Here is a 17,097-nt window from a genome sequence, read left to right on the forward strand (position 1 = left end):
CCAGAAGCTCTGCAATCTCCTCCCTCACCTCCCACAGTAGCCTGGGGTACATCCCATCTGGTCCCGGCAACTTATCTAACTTGATGCTTTTCAAAAGCTCCAACACATCTGTAGAATCTTAGAAACCCTACAGCACAGAAAGAGGCCATTCAGCCCATCGAGTCTGCACAGACCACAATCCCACCCAGACCCTACCCCCATATCCCTACATATTTACCCACTAATCCCTCTAACCTACGCATCCCAGGACACTAAGGGCAATTTTAGCATGGCCAATCAACCTAACCCACACATCTTTGGACTGTGGGAGGAAACCGGAGCACCCGGAGGAAACCCACGCAGACACGAGGAGAATGTGCAAACTCCACACAGACAGTGACCCAAGCTGGGAATCAAACCCAGGTCCCTGGAGCTGTGAAGCAGCAGTGCTAACCACTGTGGCTTTTCAGTCCGCTGCAAGTCTGCACTACAACCACCAAGATCCTTTTCCATAGTGAATACTGAAGTAAAGTATTCATTAAGTATCTCTGCGATTTCTTCCGGTTCCATACAAACTTTCCCACCGTCACACTTGATAGGTCCTATTCTTTCACATCTTATCCTCTTGCTCTTCACATACTTGTAGAATGCCTTGGGGTTTTCCTTAATCCTGCCTGCCAAGGCCTTCTCATGACCCCTTCTGGCTCTCCTAATTTCCTTCTTAAGATCCTTCCTATTAGCCGCATACTCTTCAAGATCTCTAACATTACCTAGCTCCCTGAACCTTTTGTAAGCTTTTTTTTTCTTCTTGACTAGATTCATTACAGCCTTTGTACACCACGGTTCCTGTAACCTACCATAACTTCCCTGTCTCATTGGAACGTTGCTATGCAGCACTCCAGACAAATATTCCCTGAAAATTTGCCACACTTTTTCCGTACATTTCCCTGAGAAAACCTCTTTCCAATTTAAGCCTCCAATTTCCTGCCTGATAGCCTCATAATTCCCCTTACTCCAATTAAACACTCTTCTAACTTGCCTGATTCTATCTCTCTCCAATGCTATTGTAAAGGAGATAGAATTATGATCACTATCTCCAAAATGCTCTCCCAGAGAGATCTGACGCCTGCCCAGGTTCATTTCCCAATACTGAATCAAGTATAGCCTCTCCTCTTGTAGGCTTCTCTACATACTGTGTCAAGAAACCTTCCTGAACACACCTAACAAACTCCTCCCCATCTACACCCCTTACTCTAGGGAGATTCCAATCAATATTTGGGAAATTAGAGGATCCCTGGGAACCCTTGAGGTAGCACATCAATAAGGCTGTGTACATTATACTATCAGTCTAGAGAATATGTTGCAGCATTTATTTTGAAAAAGAACCATGTAAATGTGGGAAGTATTCACCTGGATCCTTAAACTGTCCTAGTATAATCACAGACAGTGATTTGGGGGGACAATAAAAAGTGCCTTTGGTATCCATCTCTATTGAGAGGATGAATGAATGAAAAACACTTTTACTTTTGATCATTATCGGATATAAAAGGCATCATGTACACACAGAGACCAGGTTTGGCTATGACGCCTTCCTGCCCTCTTGGTTCAACGGTCTGAAGGATGGCTACTAAGGTGCTAGAAGACAGCTGGTGCCAACATAACAGTATGTGATGTCTTTGTTCCTTCTGGGCACAGAAGATGCAGGAGTACAAAGAGAATAATTACTTACCGTAAAATTTAATAATTAAACGGCATTGCCTTCTCCTTAGCTTCTCATGTCCATAGTAGTATGAATTAGAATTTTATTTATATCTTTACTATTCTGTGTTGTACCAAATGTTTGCACAAGTTATAATGCAACAACAAACTATCACAATTGTAATAAAAGGTGGCTGGAACTGGCTCATATTATACTTGTTAACTAATACCTAGAAGGAAGCTATCAGTCAAAAAACAATCTTGAAGTAAAGATAAGAATCATAAAATGCTCTAACTTTAAAGTTTATGTAGCCATCTGAAATCTTGAATAGTATTACTCTCTAGTAACTCTATCCTACCCATCCATCACTATACATACTCTCCTGTTGAACTGGATTGTTTATAGCCCTGGAATTTCCTCCCCAATATGCAAGAGAAGTAGATCGTAACATTTTATCCAACATTATCTTAAGATCCATAATTACTCGACATCAAACAGTATCTTCTGCTTGTGAGGATTCACACTGAATAAAATCTTAATTTTACAACTCTAATGACGGGTGAATTTAAGGCATAAATTTCATTATTTTTCACGTGGATTCAACAGTCCACTAATCTGGTTTGCCCCCAAAGCAACAACTTAATACATGTGTCAATGTATTTTGCAACAGTTTTCTGCATGGATGCCACTTCCGTGTTAGAAAACGAAGCAAAAGCTGGAAACCAGCTGTCACGAAAACAGTTGACTGATTTCTGGCAGTAATACAGCAGTTGTTCAGCCAAAAGAAACATCTGGTTTTCAAGGCAGGAAACAGAAAATCACAGCAAATAATATGCCATAAAGCCATGGTTCTCCTTTAACAATTCCTTTATAAATTGGAACATGATATATTTTCAATTTGTCATCTGCAATACCAATTTTCAAAAGTACAATACAATTTTAAGTCCATAAATACAATAGCCCCACCCAACATTAATTTAATGGAACAATCATGGCCTTTGAAAAGTGCAGGTTCAATGAAACAACATAGGTTTCCAAATTTTTACACAGGCAAAAATGCCACACTGCGATACCCCACTGCACAGCGGTATTGTCACTGGACTAGTAATCTAGAGACCCAGGGTAATGTTCTGAGGACCCAGGTTCGAATCCCACTATGGCAAACGGTGAAATTTGAATTCAATAAAAAAATCCGGAATTAAAAATCAGTCCAATGATGACTATGAAATCATTGTTGTAAAAACAAACCTGATTCACTGATGTCCTTTGGGAAAGGAAATCTGTTGCCCTTACTTGGTCTGGCCGACACGTAACCCCAGATCCACAGCAATGTGGTTAGCTCTTGAATGCCCTCATGGATGGGCAATAAATGCTGGCCCAACCAGCGACGCCCACGTCCCATGAACAAATAAAAAATCTCCCCATCAGAGCATTGGTGGGGGAAAAAAATGAAGTGACGTTTTTAAGATGATTGGTGTGGTAGCTAACAATTGGGAAGCCAATGGATTTCTGCAAATTCCACTTTTGTTTGTCACCCAAATTCATCTGCTATTTGGAATGAGTACAAGTTAATCAGAATATCTGGAAATGGTTGATAAAGCGACATTGACCTGTTGAACAATGTGCTTATAATCTGATCAATATGAACTCCCATTATAAAAAAGCATACATATATAAAAATCAATGAGGTATTAAGGCAGGCATGTTAATATTTGGGCATCAAGGACTAACACTTTCGAAACAAATCACACTTTCCCCTTTACACCAAACCTGGATATGAAACAAGAGTTTCATTGGTGCATCCTGTATTCATGACCAACATCCCAAAAAGCATTTCAACCTTAGCACTGGCTACAATATCAATTTAATAAGAAGTTTAACAACACCAGGTTAAAGTCCAACAGGTTTATTTGGTAGCAAAAGCCACACAAGCTTTCGAGGCTCTGAGCCCCTTCTTCAGGTGAGTGGGAATTCTGTTCACAAACAGAACTTATAAGACACAGACTCAATTTACATGAATAATGGTTGGAATGCGAATACTTACAACTAATCCAGTCTTTAAGAAACAAAACAATGGGAGTGGAGAGAGCATCAAGACAGGCTAAAAAGATGTGTATTGTCTCCAGACAAGACAGCCAGTGAAACTCTGCAGGTCCACGCAACTGTGGGAGTTACAAATAGTGTGACATAAATTCTGATTCTAGGATCGCATGATAAAGACTCAGGAGGAAAAAAGCAGAAATATTTATGTGAAATAGTGTGACATAAACCCAATATCCCGGTTGAGGCCGTCCTTGTGTGTGCGGAACCTGGCTATCAGTTTCTGCTCCGCGACTCTGCGCTGTCGTGTGTCGCGAAGGCCGCCTTGGAGAACGCTTACCCGAATATCAGAGGCCGAATGCCCGTGACCGCTGAAGTGCTCCCCAACAGGAAGAGAACAGTCTTGCCTGGTGATTGTCGAGCGGTGTTCATTCATCCGTTGTCGCAGCGTCTGCATAGTTTCCCCAATGTACCATGCCTCGGGACATCCTTTCTTGCAGCGTATCAGGTAGACAACGTTGGCCGAGTTGCAAGAGTATGTACCGTGTACCTGGTGGATGGTGTTCTCACGTGAGATGATGGCATCTGTGTCGATGATCCGGCACGTCTTGCAGAGGTTGCTGTGGCAGGGTTGTGTGGTGTCTTGGTCACTGTTCTCCTGAAGGCTGGGTAGTTTGCTGCGGACAATGGTCTGTTTGAGGTTGTGCGGTTGTTTGAAGGCAAGAAGTGGGGGTGTGGGGATGGCCTTGGCGAGATGTTCGTCTTCATCAATGACATGTTGAAGGCTCCGGAGGAGATGCCGTAGCTTCTCCGCTCCGGGGAAGTACTGGACAACGAAGGGTACTCTGTCCACTGTGTCCCGTGTTTGTCTTCTGAGGAGGTCGGTGCGGTTTTTCGCTGTGGCGCGTTGGAACTGTTGATCAATGAGTCTAGCGCCATATCCTGTTCTTATGAGGGCATCTTTCAGCGTCTGGAGGTGTCTGTTGCGATCCTCCTCATCCGAGCAGATCCTGTGTATACGGAGGGCTTGTCCGTAGGGGATGGCTTCTTTAACGTGTTTAGGGTGGAAGCTGGAGAAGTGGAGCATCGTGAGGTTATCCGTGGGCTTGCGGTACAGTGAGGTGCTGAGGTGACCGTCCTTAATGGAGATGCGCGTGTCCAAGAATGCAACCGATTCCGGAGAGTAGTCTATGGTGAGCCTGATGGTGGGATGGAACTTGTTGATGTCATCATAGAGTTGTTTCAGTGATTGTTCACCATGAGTCCAAAGGAAGAAAATGTCATCGATGTATCTAGTGTATAGCACCGGTTGAAGGTCCCGTGCGGTGAAGAAGTCTTGTTCGAACCTGTGCATGAAGATGTTGGCATATTGAGGTGCAAATTTGGTCCCCATGGCTGTTCCGTGTGTCTGGATGAAGAACTGGTTGTTGAAGGTGAAGATATTGTGGTCCAGGATGAAGCGGATGAGATGTAAAATTGCATCTGGAAACTGGCAGTTGTTGGCGCTGAGCACTGAGGCCGTTGCAGCAATGCCATCGTCATGGGGGATGCTGGTGTAGAGTGCTGAGACATCCATTGTGACGAGGAGCGCTCCTGGTTCAACTGCTCCATGTGTGCCGAGTTTCTGTAGGAAGTCCGTCGTGTCGCGACAAAAGCTGGGGGTTCTTTGTACAATGGGTTTCAGGATGCCCTCGACATAGCCGGAGAGGTTCTCGCACAGGGTCCCATTGCCCGATACGATGGGACGGCCGGGTGTGTTTGCCTTGTGTATCTTCGGGAGGCAGTAGAGATCTCCAACGCGGGGAGTACGTGGGATGAGAGCACGGAGGGTGTTCTGAAGGTCACCTTCAACAACCAGTTCTTCATCCAGACACACGGAACAGCCATGGGGACCAAATTTGCACCTCAATATGCCAACATCTTCATGCACAGGTTCGAACAAGACTTCTTCACCGCACGGGACCTTCAACCGGTGCTATACACTAGATACATCGATGACATTTTCTTCCTTTGGACTCATGGTGAACAATCACTGAAACAACTCTATGATGACATCAACAAGTTCCATCCCACCATCAGGCTCACCATAGACTACTCTCCGGAATCGGTTGCATTCTTGGACACGCGCATCTCCATTAAGGACGGTCACCTCAGCACCTCACTGTACCGCAAGCCCACGGATAACCTCACGATGCTCCACTTCTCCAGCTTCCACCCTAAACACGTTAAAGAAGCCATCCCCTACGGACAAGCCCTCCGTATACACAGGATCTGCTCGGATGAGGAGGATCGCAACAGACACCTCCAGACGCTGAAAGATGCCCTCATAAGAACAGGATATGGCGCTAGACTCATTGATCAACAGTTCCAACGCGCCACAGCGAAAAACCGCACCGACCTCCTCAGAAGACAAACACGGGACACAGTGGACAGAGTACCCTTCGTTGTCCAGTACTTCCCCGGAGCGGAGAAGCTACGGCATCTCCTCCGGAGCCTTCAACATGTCATTGATGAAGACGAACATCTCGCCAAGGCCATCCCCACACCCCCACTTCTTGCCTTCAAACAACCGCACAACCTCAAACAGACCATTGTCCGCAGCAAACTACCCAGCCTTCAGGAGAACAGTGACCAAGACACCACACAACCCTGCCACAGCAACCTCTGCAAGACGTGCCGGATCATCGACACAGATGCCATCATCTCACGTGAGAACACCATCCACCAGGTACACGGTACATACTCTTGCAACTCGGCCAACGTTGTCTACCTGATACGCTGCAAGAAAGGATGTCCCGAGGCATGGTACATTGGGGAAACTATGCAGACGCTGCGACAACGGATGAATGAACACCGCTCGACAATCACCAGGCAAGACTGTTCTCTTCCTGTTGGGGAGCACTTCAGCGGTCACGGGCATTCGGCCTCTGATATTCGGGTAAGCGTTCTCCAAGGCGGCCTTCGCGACACACGACAGCGCAGAGTCGCGGAGCAGAAACTGATAGCCAGGTTCCGCACACACAAGGACGGCCTCAACCGGGATATTGGGTTTATGTCACACTATTTCACATAAATATTTCTGCTTTTTTCCTCCTGAGTCTTTATCATGCGATCCTAGAATCAGAATTTATGTCACACTATTTGTAACTCCCACAGTTGCGTGGACCTGCAGAGTTTCACTGGCTGTCTTGTCTGGAGACAATACACATCTTTTTAGCCTGTCTTGATGCTCTCTCCACTCCCATTGTTTTGTTTCTTAAAGACTGGATTAGTTGTAAGTATTCGCATTCCAACCATTATTCATGTAAATTGAGTCTGTGTCTTATAAGTTCTGTTTGTGAACAGAATTCCCACTCACCTGAAGAAGGGGCTCAGAGCCTCGAAAGCTTGTGTGGCTTTTGCTACCAAATAAACCTGTTGGACTTTAACCTGGTGTTGTTAAACTTCTTACTGTGTTTACCCCAGTCCAACGCCGGCATCTCCACATCATACAATATCAATTGTCAGTGCAACAATAAGCAATAAGTATTTCAATTTAACAATCACTATAAAGCTAAATGGAGTGTAAGGCATCACTAAGAGTCGTGACATAGACTGAAAAAACATCATGAGTGAAAAGAATGGTATCGATATATATATGTAAATAGATCTTATTTTATAGCATTACATTAATGTAATTTTTTCCTTATGCACAAAAGATTAAATTTCAGAATGAGATTTATGAGGGAGGGAATAAAGTAAGAACTCTAGTTTAGGATTCAACTATCTCAGAGTATCAAGTTATCATGGCCACTAGTCAAAGTCTACCATTTGTCTGTATCAGATAACCTCAGCATCCCTGATGCATTGTATATTTTGGTGAGGCATGCACAAAAACCCATCCCCATGCTCAAGGGACTTCAAGCCAGGAAATCCAAAAATGCACAACTTCCATTTGTTTTTTTACAGATAAGTGCTCTGTTTGTAGGGACACGCCTCGTTTAGCCCAAGTCCAGAATAATTATATGCAGGCCAAAGCTCGAGGGCCTCAAAGTTGGCACATTAACAATACTGCAAGAATGTAGTCAGCTAAACCCAGGCAGGTCCTCAGCACACTACGCTGGTAAGCTTCCAACAAGTTGTCTACCCCAGGTTTTAGGGTATTAAGTTAGATGGTTTTCTCAGGTCAATTTGGAAAGGGTGACCAGTGACTAATCCCACTAAGTAGCATTAATGACTTAGTCTTCAAATTATCAAGTGCTCTACAATACTGTGCAACTGCCTGGCTCAAGTATTAGATTATCAAGTCGCTACAGAAGATCCAATTTGTCATCAAGTATGGCAACAGAGCTAACTCAACCCCATCTTACTTTTCTTAATTCTCCAGCTTGCATATGTCATTAGCTGGTCATTGACAGCTAAATGACGGTGTACTTGAGTCAAGGGGATGGTCATCTGAAAAAGGAAGAAAGTGCAGGGTTACGGGGAAAGGGTGGGGAATGGTATTGGATGAGCTGCTCATTTAAAAAGTCGTGCAAACAGGATGGGACAAATGGCCTCCTTCTGCATCATTACAATTCTGTCATTCTTTCTTTGTTTTAGCTCAAGATTTGAAAGCCATTGCACCAGTTTAAAAAGCCAGAGAGCACCCAGAACAAAGAGCAGACAAAGGACGCAAGGATTTTGAAACATAGGCCGCGATTCTCCCATTGCGACCCACAACTTTTCTGCCAGGTCACGGTGGGAGACACGCATCTCCGGCCTTGAACAGAGATTTGCACATGCACATCTCCCCGAGCCAGTGAACAGTCACCGGTCAGAGCACACTGGAAACCGGTGGGAAGGCAGTTAAGTCATTTAAATCTTTTTTGCATGTATTTGAAATATGTGTATTAATTATCGATTGAATCTCCCACCCAGTCAGGAGTACTTCATTCTGGCGGGGTTCAGACTAGCTCCCCGCGTTCGGGGAACTAGTGGGAGACCCCGCCGGAATGAAGGAAGGGGTAATCGGGGCCCCCAAGGGGATCAGGCACTGGGGAGTGGTGCCCCCTGGGCATGGACACCCTGGCAATGCCAGCCTGTGCCCCCTGGCATGGCCCAAAGGGCAAAGCACCCCTGCCCAGGGGTCACCTTGGCACTGCCCACCAGGCATCAGGCCATGCCAAGGGGGTGGGACCCCGCTGCCACTGCATTGGGATCCTTCTGGGATGGAGGAAGGAAGGGCAGCGATTGGGGCGGGCTGGAGGGCACAGTGGTCTGCTGGGGTGAGGGGGTGGTGCCTGGATATCAGGGCACTCCGGATGGGATGGGGGTGGGAGGGGTTCAGGGCTGGTCTGGGAATTGCTGTGGGAGCTGCAATCGGGCTGTGGAGAGTGGGGGCGTGGGGAGGCTGGAGGGGCAGCACTGCGGTGGTCCCAGACTGGCCAGCAATCGGGCTGGCCAGCAAACAGGAGGTTGACAGTTTGGGGCCACTGCGCATGCGCAGAGCTCCAGAACTGTCAAACTCCAGCGCGAATAGGCCCCACCCCCCCTGGGTTTTTAATGAGATTCCCGACTGGGACCTCTTCAGTGCACAGGGTGTGGAGATTCAGGTGAGAAGTTGAACTGACAGAACAGTCGGGATTTAGAACAGTTCTCCCACCAATTCAGCACTTTTGGGAGAATCGGGCCATAATAAATTTCAATAATACAATTAGTTTAAGTTGTAATTTATTAAATTTTAATTTTGTTCAGCTGGTTTTGATTTTTAAATCCACTACAGGAAGGGAACATATAATTTGGCCTGACACTTTTGTACAGTACCAATGGAAGATTACATTTTCTGAAGTGCCACCTTTTGAATTAACACTAGACTTTGATAGATTTGTTCTTTGGATATGGGTGCCATTAGCAAGACTGTTTTAATTGTTCATTGCCAATTTCCCCATTGATATTAAGAGTCAAGTACAGAATCTCCCCAAACAACATTGAGTACCTACACCATTTAGACCGCAGTGGCTCAAGGCAGCAGCTCACTACCACTTTCTCGAGGGCAATTTGGGATGAGCAATAAACGCTGGCCTAGCCAGAGACACCCACATCCCATAAATGTGTAAAATAAACACCAGACAGGGATGGCATGTTCCTTCTCTAGAGGGGCAGTGGTAAGCCAGTTGAGTTTTTTTTCAAGTAATCCAGCAACATTGTGGTGCTGGTCCACAAATTCAACTTAACTGGTCACATACAACTGCAACTCATGGGGCAGGATTTTCGAGCCGCCCTCATCCCAGACTGGAAAATCCCACCCAAGGTCAATGGACCTTTGCATGGTCGGCCCCCCGCCCGCTACGATTCCTGTGGTGGGTGGGACGGGAAAATTCCATCCATGAAAATTCCACAAGGCTACTGTTACTTATAAACCAATATAACACTTGACAGCTCAGATGGATTATAGAAGTAGGAGATTCTGTCAGTGTCCGGCCCATCATCTACCCCTCAACCAACACCACCACACATTAATTATCTGCTATTTGTGGGATCTTGCTGTGTGCAAGTTAGCTGTCACACTTTTCTACCAAATAACTGCACTTCAAAAGCAAAACATGCAAAGGCATTGTATTAATGCAGGTTCCTGCTTTCTTTGTTCCCTACTACTTCCAATTTTCTCTCCACCTCTCCTTGTTGCACTGTGGTTCCAGAATCATCCTCTACTATACTGCCAAATATCCACTGTAGATGCATGGACTTTGGCAATGATGTTAACAAACTATTTGAATGTGTGAATTTCATAACCAAATCTCACACCTTTCTTCACCAGTTACCCAGAGGGACACTGGATCCCAATCAGAAAACATGGCAAATTGTCCTCCTATCTAAAAACTAGAGGCCTAGAACTGTTGCCTCGGTCCCCGAAATCAGCTGACTCAGGAAAGACAGATTTAACTTTGACTTTTCTTGTTTATATGCCACATTTTGTCATTGCATAAGCTTACTAACAATTTGGAGAATCACACAGCTAAAAGATGAAAGAGTTAGCAACAAAATATGTTGAAGCCAGTTCAAGAGGGCAGTGGAATACAAATATGTCCCTTAATTGAACGACAACATAATTTCATAAACAGTGGTATAGTAAAGGCTTTAGTGAATTTGCATCTCATCACCTTGGACAGAGAATGGGTTAGTCTACAAGAAGGAATTCCTGATCAATGTTCCAAGTTGTGTGCACTACCCTCCTCCCTGTGCCATCTGTCACTGCAAACCTGTTGACCAGGCAATTAAATCATTCTTCTCTTAGAAAAAAAACAAAAAAATGTCTTTAATTTAAACTTCTTACATGCTTGCAAAGATCCGGCCACGAAGAAAATATAGCCAGCTGGCTTACTATGAATTGTACAGTCTAAATAAAGTTTAAGTGACTAGATCAAAGACAGTCTTTTCTTATTTTGTTCTATTTATAAAATGCATTCCCACATCAACACACTAACATGGGACATTTTTTAAAAAATAATGTGCTTTTATTATCCATTGGTTGGTTTGGCCGCAAACATCAAGAAAGCAATTCCTTCAACATTTTTAAACATGTTTCAGCTTAATTAGAACAAAGGGTAACATAAGGCATCATGTGGCTTTATGTCTACAAGAAACTAAGTAAGCCTTTGTAATATGTTAAGCAAAATCTGCATTGGAATACTATATTACTTACGTAAAAAGAAATGCAAGAGGAAAAAGATGGAGCAGGACACAATTTACAGAGAAAATGAGCAAAGTTGCAACACTAACCACAAATCAACATTAGGCAAGATTTTCAGCCATTGAGGACAACTGGAGAATGTTATTAGATACTACACATCAACTTCTATCTCAGTCAACTGTTCCAATAATTTCCATTTTATTGCTCCACTTTTAAGAGTGTTGAACTTAATTTTAAGTACTGCAAACCCTACCCCAAAAAGGAGAGGGAGAAATAATTATAGAGTAAATTAACATTCTAGGGTTCATTCTCTTTTCTCAGCTCGATTTGATAATTTAAACGTCAAGACTTTTTTTTACTGTCATACGATTAAATGCATGTGTTTATTTTAAAAGCTGTCAGTGAAATTCAGTCCTCATGGCACTGCAGCTGCATCATTTGGGACAACCAAAATAGCTGCTTAGAGAGAATTTCTGGTTGCAATTGCCTTAGGACAATTAAACCAGAAAAATTATGTACGTATAAATCTAGAATGACACTGATGTAATTCAAGCTATAGCAAATGAAATAATAAGACCAGTTATCTTTCATTGCCATTTTGTCATTTTGACTAGAATTGCCTATGGCAACTACCATAAGGCTTACATAGCTCTACTAATAATAAAATTGCACAGCACTTCTTCTATTTCAAACTACTTTTATCTCCAGGTGTTCCTCATCTCATCTCCTTCAGCGAAACAGGGCAGGTGATTGACAGCTGAAATACCACTCCATGATAAGCCAACAGAAGGACATATTTGGAGAGAAGGGACAAACCTTCAATTTCCTCTTTGTCACAAGGGAACACTGCATGACTTAGTTGACTAAGAGAAAAACTAGCTTAGCTGCCCCACTGAGATAGATCACACAAAACTTTCATCTGATCGGGAAATCAGTGATTTACTATATGCAATACTGTATTTCTATTGACAAAAATCCTTTACTTGTCAGAAACTAACCTGAACTAGAGGTAATGGATTTTAAACATAAAATTTTAAGGCATCTTTTGTAGGAACAGTTGGAAAAGGAAGAAGTGAAATACCTGCTGTTTAGAAGGATTGAAGTCTGAAGGCATGTGGAGGCCATAGAGTGGGAATTCAGACAGGGAGCAAAACATCCTGGTATTATTCAGGATGTAAGTGAGATTTTATTTTTCAAATTGAATTTTCTAGCACCAGCCGGGAGTACAGAATTAAGGGGGATGAGTTCTGCTGTATAAATATCCATGTACCTTATATTTTATTGATATTCTCTAAAAGGACAGAAGTAGCAGTCAAAGTGAAAACTTCACAATAATGTGGATGCATGCAAAATCTACAACCCCTCTAGTATAGTATTAGGATATTTTAACATTCCCTCCCCACCACTGCCCTCAGAAAGGAAAATAGAGATTTAGGGAATTACAAAATTAGTGTGTGAAAGTGAGGCAAAAGTTATCTTTATAATTGGAATTTGGAGGGCAGAAGTATAAAGGCTTCCCGCTTCTTTTGCAGATTAGGAAACTAACCTGTGAAGTGAAACCATTCTTCTGGATTTTCCTGTAGATAAGCGCTGGGCAAACAAAACAGATCAGACTTCCCATGGTGGCACCGGTCAATCCAAGGATCGTTTCCACTGACAAAGGAAGAAGAAGAAGTGTTAGAATATAAAAATGGATCATCCTTTCTGGTCTAACACACAAGTGCAATTACAAATAAGGCTTGCCCTTTTGAATTCATAGATACTATTACTGAAATAAGTATTTAATATTCTGAACTGCAAATCATAGAAACCCTACAGTACAGAAAGAGGCCATTCTGCCCATCATGTCTGCACTGACCACAATCCCACCCAGGCCCTACCCCCATATTCCTACATATTTACCCACTAATCCCTCCAACCTACGCATCTCAGGACACCAAGGGCAATTTTTAGCATGGCCAATCAACCTAACCCACACATCTTTGGACTGTGGGAGGAAACCGGAGCACCTGGAGGAAACCCATGCAAACACGAGGAGAATGTGCAAACTCCACACAGACAGTAACCCAAGCCGGGAATCGAACCCAGGTCCCTGGAGCTGTGAAGCAGCAGTGCTAACCACTGTGCTACCGTGCCGCCCCAAATGTATCGTTGTCCACAATCGTGATTGTTCTCCCCTCTTGACTGATATACAAATTGTCCTGCCAATAAGCTAAACAAAATTTTTTTTTTTAAATCAGTAACCTTATTTTAAATGGGAAGTATATCAACTTTATCTACATTGTACCCTTACCATGTTAGTATCGGTTTGCCCATGAATGAGGCAATTGATCAATTACTTAGTTTGTTGCTAATCACATTAAACTCGTAGGAAGTTCATCTGAATCCAAGCATTCAATAACACTAAATGGCTTTCCTGAAATTGTCATGCATCTTCCACTAACCGTTCCTGCCATCAATATAACTCTTCCATTGACTTTCACATGCACAACAGGAAAATGTCATCAATATATACTGAATCATTAAGAATTGCGAAACAAAAACTCACATGGTCACAAATATATCGAGGTGGACCATCTGGGTAGGTATATCAAATTATCAAACTACTCTACTTTGTAACTTGTGATGAAAAAGATCAAAGTCCTCCACTCCCACAAAAACTTTATTCAGCTGTATTATTGATTTACTGCCACTTTAAACAATTTCTGTCTTCTGCAAGTTGTGTGTAATGAGTTTAGAAAGACGAGTCATTTGGACTTGGGGCATTAGAATTGCCACTTTTCTCCACTGCATTTTTTTCTCAAGATAAGAGGCGTCATGAAACATTTAATGTTCATGTCAGTATTAAAACACACTGTGGCATGGCACGACCACTGCCACTTGCAGACTGCACTCCCTTTCTAGATTGACATATCTGTGTCTTAACAGCCACTGAGCAAGAGCACTGCCCACTACACAAAGGTGACACATCTTATTCCCAAATCATCTATTCTCACATCATTCTTGAGCATGAATGTCAACTTGTGCCAACCAGTTGAGTTGTGGATCTCTGCTGGCTGGACAGCTGCTTCTAAGTTGATTCAATGTAGGGCCCTTACAACCAGCAGAGAAATATAACAGTTTCATTAGACGGTGACAACTATTACTATTTTAAGGTTGCTGAAAAGAAAGTGTGAAGAGATGGAGGAGTTGAAAATTTACAAATTGGAGCCATCAGTCAGTAAAAACAGTTTTGGTATAGCTGACATTTACAGAGGGTGAAGCATGGGGTCCAGCATTAGAACAGTCAAGTCCTGATGTGACAACGACATGGATGAAGGTTTCAACAACAGTTGGGGAGAGGTGGGGCAAAGGCAAGCTCTGTTATGGAAGTTGAAATTGGCGACTTTTGTGTTGGAGGTTATGGGGTTGGAACTACAACTTGCAATTGAATCGACCACAGAGAGCATGTAAACAGACTATTTCAGTCTGAGACAAGGCAAACGTACAGAGTTTGTGATAGGAGATAGAGGTGAAGACTCTCATCTTCCAAATGTTTAACTGCAGGGAATTGTTATTTACCCAAGAATGGTTGGAAAACACACAAACCGATAGCACAGAGACACTGAAGGAGAGACAGAGATCATGGAGAGTTAGAGCAAGTCCCATTTTAAAGATGCAGAAGTTGACCTCACGTCTGTCGTTGATGTCACGAAGGAACAGTATGCAAAAGTGGGACAAGGATTAATCTGTGCAGCTCTAAGTAAAGGATGAATTCAAACCCAGTACACAGATTTTTAAATCACTGCAGCAGCCAGCTTCCACCACTGACTAATTCTGTTACTGTTTCTTCAACATTTGCCCATGTGAACGTAAAACTTATAGTGTCACTCAACAGTTATGCAGAGCTAGGAATCAAAGTGGTTAAACATTACTCTGATGTAGGTAATAAAACCTATCCAAGTTCTGTGCATCGTTGCAACAATTTGCGCGAGGTTAGCAGTTTTGCCATTTAATCTAATGTAAAATATATTAGTAGATTGCATAAGACATTGCGAATAAGGCAGGGAATACCAATTTCATAGGAAACAACAGCCTTGTGATGTACAAGACAATGCATCATTCTGCTGAGATGGCATTGTATGCATTCTGCCCTTCCCTTAAGGCCCACAAATATCAATTACCGTAAGTGGGCACAAAATGCGGGTAATTCCTTATAGGCACATTCCAAGGTCATCGGGTAACTATTTCTCTGCACACTAGATAAATGCTGATCAATCACTGTTTTAAGCTTACCTACAGATTGGAACATTCTCCTGGACCCTTTGCTCTTCCCAAATAGTCAGAACAAAACCACCAGAAAATGACTGTTATTTTTGTTCCAATATATTTTGGAGAGATTATCCTGCATTTGCAACAAAATGAACTTAAAATATATTTATATTATTTTATATTAGAGCGGCATGTTGGCAGAGTGGTTAGTGTTGCTGTCTCAGCGCCAGAGACCCGGAATCAATTCTGGCCTTGGGTGGCTGTCTGTGGGAATTTGCACATTCTCCCAGTGTCTGCGTGGGTTTCCTTCAGGTGCCCCAGTTTCCTCCCAAAGATGTGCAGGTTAGGTGGATTGGCCATGCTAAATTGTCCCTTTGTGTCTCAAGATGTGTAGATTAGGGGGATTAGCAGGGTAAATACATGGGGTTACAGAGATAGGGTCTGGGTTGGATGCTCTGTCAGAGTGTCAGTGCAGACACGATCAGCCAAATGGCCTTTTTCTGCACTGTAGGGTTTCTGTGATTATTAGAACCTTCCAAAGTGGTTGCGAGGTGGCCAAAATCTTAAGTGGGTGGGCTTGTCATGTTACTGTTCTAAAGCAAATAGAGACAGAGTACAAAATGTGTGCTTGTAACACATTTACAGGTACAAAATCCATTCCTACTATTTCCAATACATACTTTAAAAAGGTGAATTTTGCAGCAGTGCAAATATACTGCAACCTTTAGGTTGCATTGTTAAACATGTTCACAAACTAAAAATTTTGTCATGAACTTGATAAATTAAAATTCTATGAGGAAATCGCCTTTCGGTTTAGGTACAACTTAATGAAGTCTTGAATTTATTGAGGTCACAAGTCAATGTTTATAGGTCATTATGTGAAACAAGAGCATCTCTTGCATCAATGAATCCCTGAGAGAAATAACTGTCGCAGCAGATCCCTACAAGGAATAAGAATGATCTGGAAAATTACAAAGAAATAAGAGAGCTGTAGCAACAGCAAGTTGATGGCAGAATCTATATTATTGTACCAAGCCTCTGGGAGAAACAAATGTACTATTGCAAGATTATGAAAAACTGGTACCATGATGGATTTCAGTTGGAAAACAAGGCTATCACACTCAGTCACAGACATTACAGGATAGGTGTTACAGGAAAGGAGGGCATCACATCAAGTAAATGTGATAAGAACATTATGGGCAAAGCAGGCAAATCACAGGGGTCTTCAGGAGAAAGAAACGTTCTGACAAATTGAGGAGTGAATCCGAGAAGTAAAAAGGGAGTAACTGCGGAAAGGGAGACATGGGCATGATGAGAAATTGGTACACATTGAAGTGAATTCTGAGAAATATGAACATCACATTGAATCATTACTGAGAGTTCCAGAGCATTTGCAGTGAGTCACTATGAAAAATGAATGCACACAGCGATTCATTGGAAAAAGTGAGAGCGTTATGACCATCCTGGGGAAGCTCTT

At 42.9% G+C, this 17,097-nt stretch overlaps 1 protein-coding gene across 2 annotated transcripts in view; it reads right to left on the reverse strand.

Annotated features, from left to right (window-relative positions):
• Positions 1–17,097, reverse strand: part of slc38a10 (solute carrier family 38 member 10) — a 131,197-nt gene that overhangs the window by 68,393 nt on the left and 45,707 nt on the right. For both annotated transcript variants that reach the window (XM_078225574.1, XM_078225575.1), the window contains exon 11: positions 12,916–13,022. In XM_078225574.1, coding sequence (XP_078081700.1) covers positions 12,916–13,022 — 107 coding nt within the window. The remainder of the gene's footprint in view (positions 1–12,915; positions 13,023–17,097) is intronic.

Source organism: Mustelus asterias, chromosome 12 (assembly GCF_964213995.1).
Source record: "Mustelus asterias chromosome 12, sMusAst1.hap1.1, whole genome shotgun sequence".
In the NCBI taxonomy this organism is placed as follows: domain Eukaryota; kingdom Metazoa; phylum Chordata; class Chondrichthyes; order Carcharhiniformes; family Triakidae; genus Mustelus; species Mustelus asterias.